Below are 13,303 nucleotides of genomic sequence, written 5' to 3'. Positions count from 1 at the left end.
TTTTTTGAACCTTAAACCGCATAAACACATTTCATTACACCAAATACACCAAATAATGTTCTTTTTAGCAGAATCAAATGACCCCTTTAAAGTTCACGTGCGTATTTTAAATGTTAAAATAAAAATATATATTCAGGTAATTTGTAAATTAATTTTTGCTTATGATGCCATTGTGCTAATATCAAATATGTGTTTGTGGCAGTTCCCACTGGGTCAGCTACGCGTTCGAGATCTTTATTTTACTACAGGTGAAACATGGTCATTCAAAGCTTGTGTGGTGTGCTTTGATTGGGAAAGTCTTCCACTACTACCGAAACCAGGATGACAAGGTGGATATCTTTAGCTTCATTCAATTCAAAGTGATTTTAGTTTCCATGGAAGTTCATGTGTGTATTTTAAATGTTAAAATAAAAAGTATATATTCAGGTAATTTGTAAATTAATTTATGCTTAAGATGCTATTGTGCTGAGATCAAATATGTGTTTGTGGCAGTTCCCACTGGGTCAGCTACGTGTTCGGGAAGCACGGGTGGAAGAAGTGGACAGGTCATGTGACTCTGATGAGGATTATGAAGCAGGTGGGCGGGGCTTCCTCTCCTCTCACTTCACGTTAGTGGTCCATCCCAAAGAGCAAAGCCCCACCTACCTGCTTGTTGGGACTAAACAAGAAAAGGTACAACTTATACCACAAACACCATCTGAATTTTGCCTAACATTTACCTAAGTGCTGCTTTTATATACACATCCTCCCCGAAACACCTGCAGAGATCACAAACACAACAACATATTCTTTCACTTTTGAGTGTTATTTTAGATACAGACACACACACAGGACCCAAAAGTAATGTACCAATTGCCATATTGCCAGTGATTTTATTAGGAACTGCAACATATGCATGAGTTAAATCACTAAAGTTACAGTCTGACACATGCATCTTTTATTATATATATATATATATATATATATATATATATATTACAATATGTAAAATACTGCATTCATATGCAAATCAGTTCTCTATGAAGGTATGTGATTACCATTGTTACCAGTGTTGTTAAGCTACAGACACTTTGTTATGATGGCAACATGAACATTTAAACAGATCAACTTGTCAAGAACAATATACCATAAATAAAACCAGAAAATATAAACCACTGTTCAAAAGTTTGTGGTTGGTAAGATTTTTTAATGTTTTTGAAAGAAGTATCTTATGCTCACCAGGGCTACTTTTATGTGATCAATGTAAAAACAATAATTTTGTTGTTATTGTCCCTGTGATGGCAAAGCAGAATTTTCAGCATCATTACTTCAGTCTTCAGTGTCACATGATCGTTCAGAAATCATTCTAATATTCTGATTTGCTGCTCAAGAAACATATTTTATTATTATCACAGTTGAAAACAGCTGTGCTGCTTAATATTTTTTGTGGAAACATGCTACATTTTTTCAAGATTATTTGTTGAACAGAAACTTCAAAAGAACAGAATTTTGCCTAGTCTGCACAGAAGTCTGTGAATCAAAGGAAACATCTAAATGAACTAAAATTCTAAATTGTCATACTACACTGCTACTCTATAGCATGCTAGTGAAAAAGCTACATCAGTTCTTTTAGCATTATTTCTATACTAATATTGTAATTTTTATATTTTCAGTTTTCATTTTAATTTTAGTTTAGTAATTTTATAGGCTTTTGTCATTTGTTTTAAATATTTCTATTTAGCTTTAATTTATTTTTATGTCAATTTTAGTTTTAGTCATTTTAGTACTTCTTTTTAAACTCATCAGTTAGTTGCCAAAGCAGCATTTATCATATAACATCTAATATATTATTTCATATTTCAATTTTTAATAGTTTGTTAACAACAACACTGAGCTACATTACTAACTAAGTTTTTTCAGTGTCAGTTCAGCTGTACATAGTGTCATTACTTTTGGTAAATGAAATTTAGCTCAGTTAAACGCATTCAAACTCATTTGTTTCTTGCTGTCTTTCTCATAGGACACCTGGTTGTACCACCTGGCCGTCTCAGCGGGCAGTTGTGCCAGTTTGAGAGTAGGTACAGAGTACGAGCAGCTGATTGGCAAGCTGCTGGATGTGGATGGAGACCCAGGTCAGAGGTTACTTTGATATATCTACCAGTTGCACACTTCTACGACATGTGCAACTGCTTCTCAAGTCACTTTATGGAGGGTTTTAAATCGAGACAGACATATTGAATGACTCTATCTAGACCCCAGATAGTGTTTACGACCAGTTCTTATGGCCTGATGACAGCTGTTGTGCCATTTTAATTTGTTTTTCAATCTGTTGTGTCTTCATGTGTGCAGACTCCGCTCTGTGGAAACGTGAAGTGTTGTGTTTCAGTAAAGAGGGTCTGCGGTATCCTCTCACCACGCTGCCCTCCGAGGCGCTTAAAACAGAGGCTCTCAAGCTCTTTAAGGTGAACGCTCTCGTCTGTCTTCTTTTACTCTGTCACATTCACAAACGCTCTAGTCTTTATGTTCTCTTGTTGCCTTTATCTTCCTTGAAGAGTCACTCCATCTCACAAAACACTTCTAAGTTGTCCTCATCCTCCTCTCCTGAGGGTTGATGGTGCCATCCTGTCCCTGTGTGTGAGAGAGCTACTATGTCTCCCACAGCAGGATCAAAGGCTGTGATGGGAGGCCTTGTGCTCATTATAGCGCAGGAGATAATGAGCTGGATTTGGCTCTCATTGATGTAAAAAAAAACCTCTCTGCAGTGTAATCGTGTTGGGAAAACTGCATTGAAACTGTAGCTTGCCAAGATACATGCTGCTCATAATTTCAAGTAGTTCAACTACAGTCAGACTACAGTTTTGAAACAGTAGTACTTGGATACACTACAAGTAATAAAACCAGAGTTTTTTTGGCACAAAATATAAAGGATCTCTATTATGATATTAAATGGGAACACAAACTAAATCATGGCTAACAATATAGAAAGAAAGCTACTCTAAACTCAAGCAGAAACTGTGATTTATTTATTTTTTATTTTTTTCAGTGCACACCATGCTGATATCAAAATAGCAGGCTGATGACCGATATAATTTGAATACACATAATGCAATGGCAAATGACACAAATTGCTGAAATTAAATGAGCACGACATACGCTAGTGTTCAAAAGTTTGGGGTCAATAGTAAATGGGGTCAGTAAATATTAGTAAAAGTATTAAGCTGCACAACTGTTTTCAACATGGATAGCAATAAGAAATGTTTCCTGAAATACCAAATCAGCATATTAGAATGATTTATGAAGAATCATTTGACACTGAAGACTTTAGTAATGGCTGCTGACAATAACAGAGAATAGAAATGAAGTTATTTTAAATTATAAAAGTATTTTACAATATTACTTTTTGTACTGTATTTTGGTCAAATAAATGCAGCCTTGCTTACCAACCTCAAACTATTGAACGGTAGTGTAAGAACAACAAATAAAACAGTCAGTCTTATTTTGAGTCAGAACAAGAGACAGAACAATTAACTGAATTTTTTTCATTTGATTTTAAGTTTTAATAATTGTATTATGTGCTTATGTCATTTTTATTAGTTTTAGTTGTTTCACTTTTTTCAGTGTAAGTAATTTTAATACTTAAAAATTAAAGAAATGTTAGCAACTGAGATAAAGTAAGTTTAAGTTTTTCATCTAATATTTATTTTTAATTTCATTTCAACTTTCAGTTACCAAAAACATAAATAGTTTTAGTTTTAGTTAACAATAACAACACTGCTCATAATGTATTTCGATGAATATCTAAATATCATAAGTCATGCTCAGCAGAGGAAAAATAATAGACCCGCTGTTTTGTCATTTGTTGGTGAAACCTTGATGTGAATTTTTATAAAGGATAAGGTTTTTTGTTGATGTTGTTGTGAATGACTAGGTTGTTTTGTAACAGTTTGGTTGAGTGAATGATTTAATGACTTAAACTCACAAAAAAAACAGTCGTATGATTCCACCTACTGGCTTAACCATGTAATGTGCAGAAACAGTCACTAAACGAATCAGTGAATGAATTTCAATGAAACTTTTTGGTAAATTAGTAGGATCACTACTTCTAGTTAATGACTCCTCAACAAGTGGTTCCCAGCACTTTGTGTGGGAAACGTTACTAGCCCTGTAACATCTCATTTTGAGGACAGGCCTAAACATTTCATTCTGAGTTCAAAGAGGATCGCTGACAGTGTTTGGAGAGATAGTCTCATTCCAGTTGCTCGTAGTTTCTCCTCAGGCTCCTGTTTTCAATTGAGAAACCTGTTGTCCAGAGGTTTACAGATATTATGCCCTATTGACTGTTCAATGGCGTGTCCTCGAGAGCTAGCATCATGCGCAGCCCTCGGTGCTCTTTGAAGATCAGAGGGGCTTTTTAGGTAGTCATTTGATAATGAATGAAAAGGCCTCCCACTCTGAAGTAATGAATGGGGGGTTGACAGCTACATCCTGACTTGATTTAATTTGCATTGTAAGAATTTCTGTAAGAACAGAAACAGAATGTTAATAAGACAGTAAAGCATGTTGTTGCATGCGCTGTCCTACGGCCACAGAAGCAGCTGTGTGCAGTAACATGTTGTGTGAGGAGTTCACCATCTGCTGGTTGTTCGGTTCTCATCACAGACAGTAGTGCCATATATCCCAGTCTCTCTTCTCCTCTCCCCCAACACTTTTCTGTCCGCTAATATGGTATAAAGAAACTTTTATACCAATTTCAAAGAAAAAAATAAAAATGTAATGGCTAATAAAATGTCATGTGGTGTAACTACCAAGTATTTACACCAAGTAATTACATATTTTTCTTACATTTTGGATACATGTGAGAGAACACATCTAAATTGAAATAAATCTAAGTATGTCAAGTAAAATACAATAACATAAAATAAAATAATAAATTAAAATATATAATTACATTTATTATAAATCTAAAGTTTATTTATTTATTTAAATTACCCCACATTGCATTTTACAACCTGAACTAACTTTGCCTGGTCATAAAAAGGTCCAGTTATCTGACATTATGGACTATTTTTATGAATTGCATTTTTTATGTATTTTTGTATAAATTCATAAATAGTGTGTTGTCTTTCACCCACACTTTTTTTTTGTCCCCCTGGTAGTCATGCCAGCTGTTCATCAATGTGCTGGTGGAGTCTCCCTCCATCGACTACCACACCTCGCTGGCCCAGAATGCACTGCAGGTGTGCCTAACACATCCAGAGCTGCAGAATGAGATGTATTGCCAGCTGATCAAACAGACCAACTGCCGCACTCCTCACAACTACGCCCTCACGCAGGTTCGTGTCATATTTGTTCACACAGACACACACACACACACACACACACACACACACACACTACACCGTAACATCATGTGAAGTGTGCTGTATCTCTATATCTCTCTGCTCTACTCTTTCTTTCTCAGTGCTGGCAGCTGTTGTCATTGTGTGTAGCTCTCTTCCTGCCTCAGCATCATTTCCTGTGGTACCTGAGACAGTACCTGCAGCAGAACGCAGATCCCAGGTCACTAGCCACACGCTCACTCCATGAAGTACAATGTGTTGTACATGTTAAATAAATCCCAATATATTCACACTCAGACTGATTCTTCCTCACTACCCTAAATCTAAATATAGTTTTGAGTATATAGTTATAAATCTGACTGTATAGTTGTAAACTCAAATATACAGTATATTTAAATCTGAATATATTGTTTGTTATATATTTTATAAATACAAATTATAAATACATAACTTCTGGATTATTCCGTATTTTTAACTACTGGATATTTTAAGAATATACATTTTATACATTCAGATTCAAGTTCAGATTTACAACTACACACCACCGTTCAAACATTTGGAGATGGTAAGATTTTTTTAATGTGTTTGAAAGGAGTCTCTTCTGCTCATCAAGGCTGCATTTATTTGAGCAAAAAAACTGTAATATTGTGAAGTATTATTAAAACCTAAAACAACTGTTTTCTATTTTGGTTGTTAAATGTATTTAAAAATGTAATTTTTTCTTGTAGCAAAGATGAATTTTCAGCAGCCAAACAGTGTCACATGATTCTTCAGAATCATTCTTATAATCATGAGATCATTCTAATTTGAAAAGCATTTATTTGAAAACTTTTGTAAGTTGTAACTGTCATTTTTGATTAATTTCATGATGAATCCTTTCTGAATAAAACAAAGATTGTTTGTGAAACAAAAACAACAACAACAAAGAAAAAACCTTACAGTATGGTAGTGCATATTTGGATTTACTATATTTGGATATATTTACTACATTTGGATTAACTATATATTCAGATTTACATTTGTATATTCAAATTTATAAATATATATTTGGATTTACAACTATACATTCAGATTTTACATAAGTATTTCGTGTTTGGCCTTCTATAATTTAAGTATATCATATGTAGTATGTCTTAATTGATGAATTAAATAAAAAAAAAACAGTCAAAAAAGGCTGCTACAAAACTAAGAAATCAAAAAATGAATTAAGAGTTTTGATACGTTTACTGCATTTAGACTTATATATGGATACGAATAAGGGTTTTTGCCTTGATGCCTCATGTAATTGAATTTGAAAGCCTGTGTTTATGTGTGTACGCCCACAGGACTGAAGTGGGGAAGTATGCTGTGTACTGCCAGCGCTCAGTAGAGAGAACCTTACAGAATGGAGAGAGAGAGGCAAAGCCTTCACGAATGGAAATTCTTTCTATTCTGCTGAGAAACCCCTACCATCACTCGCTACCCTTCAGCATACCTGTTCACTTCATGAACAACACTTATGAGGTACACACAAACACTTTCTGTTCCCATTGATCTGGCCCTTACATTAATCCTATAAAGCCCACTGTATCATACTTGATATGCAAATTTCTAAGGCCCATAAATTACCAACATGATCAACTGAAAAACCTGCAGTACTCAAATCTACTGCATGCCTTCTGCCCTCTGATTAATAGTTTATACTTTTTAGCAAGTAAAAGGTATTTTATTGTAATTGTAAAAATGTCCCCCTTCAGGTTGAGGTACACATCTTTTTATGTAAAATCTTTACTGTTTGTTATAAAGTAAACAACTTTATTGTTAGTAATATTTCAAGATGAACATTTACTGGACTGAAGCATCTTAGGTTTACTTGATTATCCATACATCTTTACTTCTTTTTTTTTTTTTTTTTTAGAAAAACCATGTTAAAGCATGAATATCAAATATGATCAGGCTTTTGTTTATTTGCACATCTCTCAATCATCATTGTATTGCATTGCATTGTATATTTTGCCCCCCACAATTAAAACTACATATCTTTGATCATAAATCTAAGCATTTAATATCTTGCTATATATATAATATCTTGCTAAGACATTATTAGGAGATATAGAGTGATATTTATATGCGTTTTATTGAAGTAGTTTGCTGTATTGTTATAAAAACCACATTGATTCCCATTACAAGCTACCAGAATTTCATCTAACTTTTTGGCCATATTAATAAAAACAATTCCACCAAATTGCTTAATTTTTTATGAATTTGGGCCTCTGAATAATACCGAGGTGGTTTTTTCCTCCTCAAGTATAAGCTTCATATTCTCATATATCAGAATATAAGAACCATAAAAGCCTGATGTATCAAATATTATACTCAACAAAAATGCAATAGCATTTTTAATAACATTAAGGTTCAATATACTGCTCCATTTCAATAAATTACTTTTGCCCTGTTTACACTTGGTATTAAGATGCATGCAGGATGGATGAGTGTTTACACTACACATACAGTTTTGTCACATGCATTTTTGAATACGTCCATATGTGGTTTCAGTGATTTGATCACAACTTGTTTTAGACCCCATTTACACATGTATTCAGCATTGACCACTCATGATCTGGTCACAAAAAATGGATGCTAGGTGTAACAGGGTCTCTGATGTATGACATGGAATGCATGAGTGTCAACAGTTTTACTATAGCAGGACAGGCTTTCAGAACGCTGCTGCCTCTTATCTTTCTCCATCTCTATAGGTCGTAGGTTTTGATGGTTCCACCACAGTGGAGGAGTTCCTGAACACAGTCAACCAGAGGGCAGGCATGAGGAAACCACAGATTTCAGGCTTCGCGCTCTTCACTGATGACCCCTCTGGAAAAGATCTGGAGCACTGCCTGCAGCCCAGCAATAAAGTATAATATGAACACTGAATATCAGAGCTTTTACAAAGTGCATAAAACAGTTTAGTCTATATATATTGTGCCGTGAGAAAATTAAAGGAATGTTTTTTAATCTTCTGGTGCAGATTTGTGATGTGATCTCAAAATGGGAACAGGCACTGAAAGAACTTCATCCTGGAAAATATGAAGGAACACGGATTGTCCGTCTCACTTATAAAAGCAGGTATGTTTGAAAAACTGAGGTCTCGTACACACAATATCTATCAAAATCAAGTATTAAGAATGTTTTTATCAATAGATTAATAATGTCAGGTTTTTAAAAGCAGTCAATCTTCCTTGTAGGCTGTGTTTCAGAGCTCAGGTTAAGGGGGAGACTGAGCGAGAGCGCCTCCTGCTGGCACATCAAGTAAATGAAGAGGTACAACAAGGGCACTTCCCTGTCAGTAAGGAACTGGGCCTGGAGGTGGCTGCGCTGATGGCACAGGTGTGTGTTAATGTGGATCAAGTGTTTGAGAGTAAGTGTACTTGAAGTGGTGGTGGATCACAAATACACCTCAATCACATTTATCTTTTAGGTCGAGCATGGTGACCTAGACCGTCCAGCAATCTCTTCCATTGGTTCTTCTCAGCCGAAGACCCAACAGGTCCTTCTGCAGGTACTGGAGCGTTTTTATCCTAAACGTTACAAGCAAGAATGCAGCATGGAGCAGCTCAGGTAAATTCATATTTATTTAAATTAAGTACATTATAATCACTTCATGTTCGTGTTTATAATGTGTATAATATTATATTATATTATATTATATTATATTATATTATATGATGTATAACTCATATCATTTCAGACAAAGTCTGAAATTTTTCTTGTGTGTCAGTATGTTCATTCACATTTATTACCATACTACCAGATCTTTACAATCTCATAACAAAATAAAAAATTTCACAATAAATAAAATAAATATTTCAATAAATAACAACTTGTCTGTGGAGTTTTTTTTTTTTTTGCCTTACTCAATTCTAGGGCATGTAATTATTATTATTCATTATTATGTATGATATTATTATTAATAATAATTATTATTATGCAATTATGTATTATCATTTTAATATAGTAGTATGCCTTTTAGTATAATTACAAGTATATAATAAATTATAATTAAATAGTAAATAGAATACTTTATGGTAGCACTTATAGTCTTCATGTGTAATGCTTTATAAACATATTCATAATGTATGTTAAAATGCTTTACATCATTTCATAAGAAATAATAACCAAGGTTAAAATGCATCATAATATTTGAAGGTTTGTTTGTCATGTTTTTTAATGCATTATACTTTCTAAAGGTGTAACAACAAACAGAAAAGTATTATAATGTATTATAACTGTGATTACAATTATTCATGAGATCACACAATGCATTATACGACTCATTATAAGGCATAATTAATGCAATAAAACTACTTTTATAATGCATTATGTATAAAGGCCTTAAGTAAAGTGTTACCTAATTTATCTATACACACACGCACACATATACAGCTATTTAGAATAATTTACATTGATATTTGAGCACAGAATGCCCCATTTACCAAACAAAATATAAAAATAATGTACACATTTATTATTAATTATATTAAAAATTATATATACATTTATTTTACATTTGTAATCCACTTTTAGCATTTAATTATATATTGTTAGTATAAATATAATTTTTAATATATCAAGTTTTGAAATAATTTATAATATAATATTGTTTAGGTTTAATTTATAATAATGTTTGCCCATAGAATGCCTGATTTACCATTTACCAATGCCCAATTTACCTATTTTACCATGTTATATAATACTTTTCTTTATTAACTGTAATATGATGTTTACTGTTTTTTTTTTTTTTAAATTATTTAAAAATGGCATGAAAACTAAAATGTTCACTATATTGAACTTTATACAAACACTTTACTTATTTCATTTAATCACAACTTTGTCCCACAGGGAACTCGCTGAGCGTTTGGCCACTAAGTGGTCTGTCCTTCATGCGTGCACAGCCTCCGAATGTGTAAGAATCTACCTGACCGTGGCCCGCAAGTGGCCTCTGTTTGGGGCCAAGCTGTTCAGTGCCAAGGTAAGTTCAGATGTACAGTAGATAAGGTATCAGTATTCTTAGCCACTGGCAAAATTTATTGCTATTTTCTACACAAACTTGACCACTTAAAAGGATTTTCAGATGTACCTTTTCACAAGGGGGCTGTTAAAACACGGCAGAATATCTCCTTTTACTCCCACTCTGTTGTTGTGCAGCCATTGCCTCCCTCTTCACTGGAGCAAACTCGAGTGTGGCTGGCTGTTAATGAGGATGGGCTGAGTGTTCTGGACTATACAATGGTGAGTGAATGTGGATACTTGCTCTAGTTATAGTTTCAGAAAGTAAGACTGCATTAAAGGAATATTACGGGTCATTTATAACTTAAGCTCTTAAGTGTGCTGTTGATTGCCACAGAAAAGAATTTAGACTCCCTGAGGTTGTAAAAACAAATGAAAAACATGCTTACACTAAAGCCTTCTAATGAAAGCCTACAAGTCAAGTGTGCAGCACCTCAAATATAAAACTATAACACAGTTTTGAGAATGTAACAGTAACAAGGGATGTGATGTAACTGTAAAGTACCTCTAAATATTTATGGATCTGTAAAGTACATCGCTGATTCCAGGGAAATGTAGGGTTAAATCATTTTTGGAAATACTGTTTTAACAGTAGAAATGAGCTGATCACGACTAATACATCATATAGACAATTTATAACAGCATTTTTAATTATTTTACCACAATCTAATTAATATTCAAAAGCCTTCACAGTTCCATGACATCCCCACCATTTTTTAAAACATCAGTTGCACATAACCAGATGTTTATAAAGTAGTTTCACCTCAAAATAACAATTTAGCCATTTAAGAAAAATATGAGCTTCATATCTCTGCTTTAAAACCTCTGGTCCACAAGCCTGTTGGCTGTAGTCCTGATATCTTGCCCATTTGGCTGTATTCTCACTTGGAGAGGTCTGGCTGTTTTGGGAAAGAATAAACAGGGTCCTGCAGACTCTGTAATTTTCTGTTTTCTATTTTTGTGTCTTTTTTGGGGGGGAGAACAAAGGGAACAGAAAACCTCACATTTTGCAGAAAATATACATTAAAGGGGTCATATGATGCGATTTCAAGTTGTACAGTATTTGAAAAATAATGTGTTTTTTGAACATTAAAGCATGTCAACATATTCTGTTACACCAAATACACAAAATAATGATCTTTAAAAAAGCATCATATGACCCCTTTAACAATAGTAATATTGTAATAGATTATTACAATTATTACATCTGTTTTGTATTTTAATATATTTTAAAATGTCATTATTGTGTAATGTGATTGTCATTCAGAAATCATTCGAATATGCTGATTTGCATGCTCAATAAACATTTCTTATTATCAATGTTGAAAACAGTTGAGGTGCTAAATATTTTTGTGGAAACCATGATACGTTTTTGTTTGTTCTCCAGAATAGAAAGTTTTAACAATATAAAAATATTTACCTTCACTTTTACTGGATCAATTTAATCTAAATAAAAGCAAGGATGCATTACATTAAAAAAAAATCTTACTAATCCCAAACTTTTGAACAGTAGTGTTTATTTTCGTTTTTGTAGAGTTGTAAGAGACTGAAAACATCTCAATGTATGTGCTCTAAAACTAAAAATAAGTAGATGGATATTGATTTTAGAGAGAGAGAGCAAACTGTAACCCGTCCTACATTAATTAAACAATTAGTAACAAATACAATTAGCAACAATTAGGTGTAATGCTGGACAATAAACTTGGGACGCATGGACTGATTATGTAAGCAAAAAGCTTCAAAAGAGAATGTATTTCTTAAAGAAATTACTTTCTTTTAATGTCCATACCAGAATGCTTTTGATGCTTTATGGGGCTTTTATTGAAAGCATTATGACATTTTGTGTGATTTATCGGTATGGTAATGCTTCCGAGGCTCAGAGGAGGTCATTGGGGAAGCTGGTAACAATAGCAAGTAAATTATTAGGGATAAAGTTACAGAGCATAGAGAGTATATATAAAGAAAGACTGTTGAATAAGGCTAACATCATTGTGAATGATAAGAGGCATCCTTTATCTTATACTTTTGAATTGTTACCATCTGGCCGACGATATTGGGTTCCCAGATGCTCGAAAAACAGGTCAAAATGATCTTTTATTCCGCAAGCAATTACATTCTTATTCCTCTAGTGGTAACTGATGGTCAGCAAGGGTCAGCAGTTATTTTAAATTAGATTTATTAGTATTAAATTATTGTTTACATTCATATATGCCAAATGAGAATTGTTAAATGTCTGTGTGAGTGTATGCTGCAAACGTACTTTCCCTATGGGGATAAATAAATAAATAAACTGAAACTGCTCTGCTTTTCTTTAGCACCCATTCGTCACACATCCATACCAGTCAGTGATCACCTTTGGAGGTTGCAAGGAAGATTTCATGTTAGTGGTCAGCCAGATTAAAGACCAGGCTTTGGGCAAGAAGACTGTGGATAAACTTTTATTTGCAATGGCTAAACCAAAGGTAAGACATGCTAATTCACAAAAGGTACAGTACAACACATTTTAACTGCATTTCCGAATGTGGTCAGTAAAGACAGAATTCTGATGATATGTTGTGCTTTTAACATGAACTTTTATTACCTATCTTAAAAATCTGATCTGAAGTGTGTGGGGGAGAAATCAGAACTTTAAAACAGCTTAAAACCTGAGTTCAACTCCTGCACCCCCCTCTGAAACCACTATCTGAAAGATATCTGATGCTAAAAACAAGTTTTTTAATGAGAGTTTCACTCATACAGTATTACATGATATATGAAGTGCTAATGAGCTCTACCGTGTTAGTCTGAGCGTGAGCTTTACTCGCATATCTGTGCTTTGTTGTGTCTTTTTTGGCCTGATACAGTAAGAGCAAATTAAATGTTGAAATGTTTGTCTACTAAAGACCTTCTGGTTCACTCTCTCTCTCTCTCTCTCTCTCTCTCTCTCTCTCTCTCTCTCTCTC

General features: G+C 33.8%; 1 protein-coding gene across 2 annotated transcripts in view; it reads left to right on the top strand.

Annotated features, from left to right (window-relative positions):
* LOC107666266 (pleckstrin homology domain-containing family H member 1-like) overlaps positions 1 to 13,303 on the top strand; it is a 46,773-nt gene that overhangs the window by 32,645 nt on the left and 825 nt on the right. The window contains exons 17-29 of one of the 2 annotated variants that reach the window (XM_016457492.1): positions 493 to 672; positions 2,000 to 2,111; positions 2,329 to 2,441; positions 5,136 to 5,312; positions 5,441 to 5,538; positions 6,644 to 6,821; positions 8,054 to 8,209; positions 8,323 to 8,420; positions 8,552 to 8,681; positions 8,773 to 8,912; positions 10,194 to 10,323; positions 10,500 to 10,583; positions 12,677 to 12,823. In XM_016457492.1, the coding sequence (XP_016312978.1) occupies positions 493 to 672; positions 2,000 to 2,111; positions 2,329 to 2,441; positions 5,136 to 5,312; positions 5,441 to 5,538; positions 6,644 to 6,821; positions 8,054 to 8,209; positions 8,323 to 8,420; positions 8,552 to 8,681; positions 8,773 to 8,912; positions 10,194 to 10,323; positions 10,500 to 10,583; positions 12,677 to 12,823 (1,743 nt within the window). Of the gene's footprint in view, positions 1 to 492; positions 673 to 1,999; positions 2,112 to 2,328; positions 2,442 to 5,135; positions 5,313 to 5,440; positions 5,539 to 6,643; positions 6,822 to 8,053; positions 8,210 to 8,322; positions 8,421 to 8,539; positions 8,682 to 8,772; positions 8,913 to 10,193; positions 10,324 to 10,499; positions 10,584 to 12,676; positions 12,824 to 13,303 lie in introns of both variants that reach the window. The other variant, XM_016457491.1, reaches the window with a different exon arrangement.

This window comes from Sinocyclocheilus anshuiensis, unplaced genomic scaffold (genome assembly GCF_001515605.1).
Source record: "Sinocyclocheilus anshuiensis isolate Anshui unplaced genomic scaffold, SAMN03320099.WGS_v1.1 scaffold936, whole genome shotgun sequence".
Taxonomy (NCBI): domain Eukaryota; kingdom Metazoa; phylum Chordata; class Actinopteri; order Cypriniformes; family Cyprinidae; genus Sinocyclocheilus; species Sinocyclocheilus anshuiensis.
The sequence above is the reverse complement of the archived record's forward strand: the minus strand, read 5'-3'. Positions and strand labels throughout refer to the sequence as shown.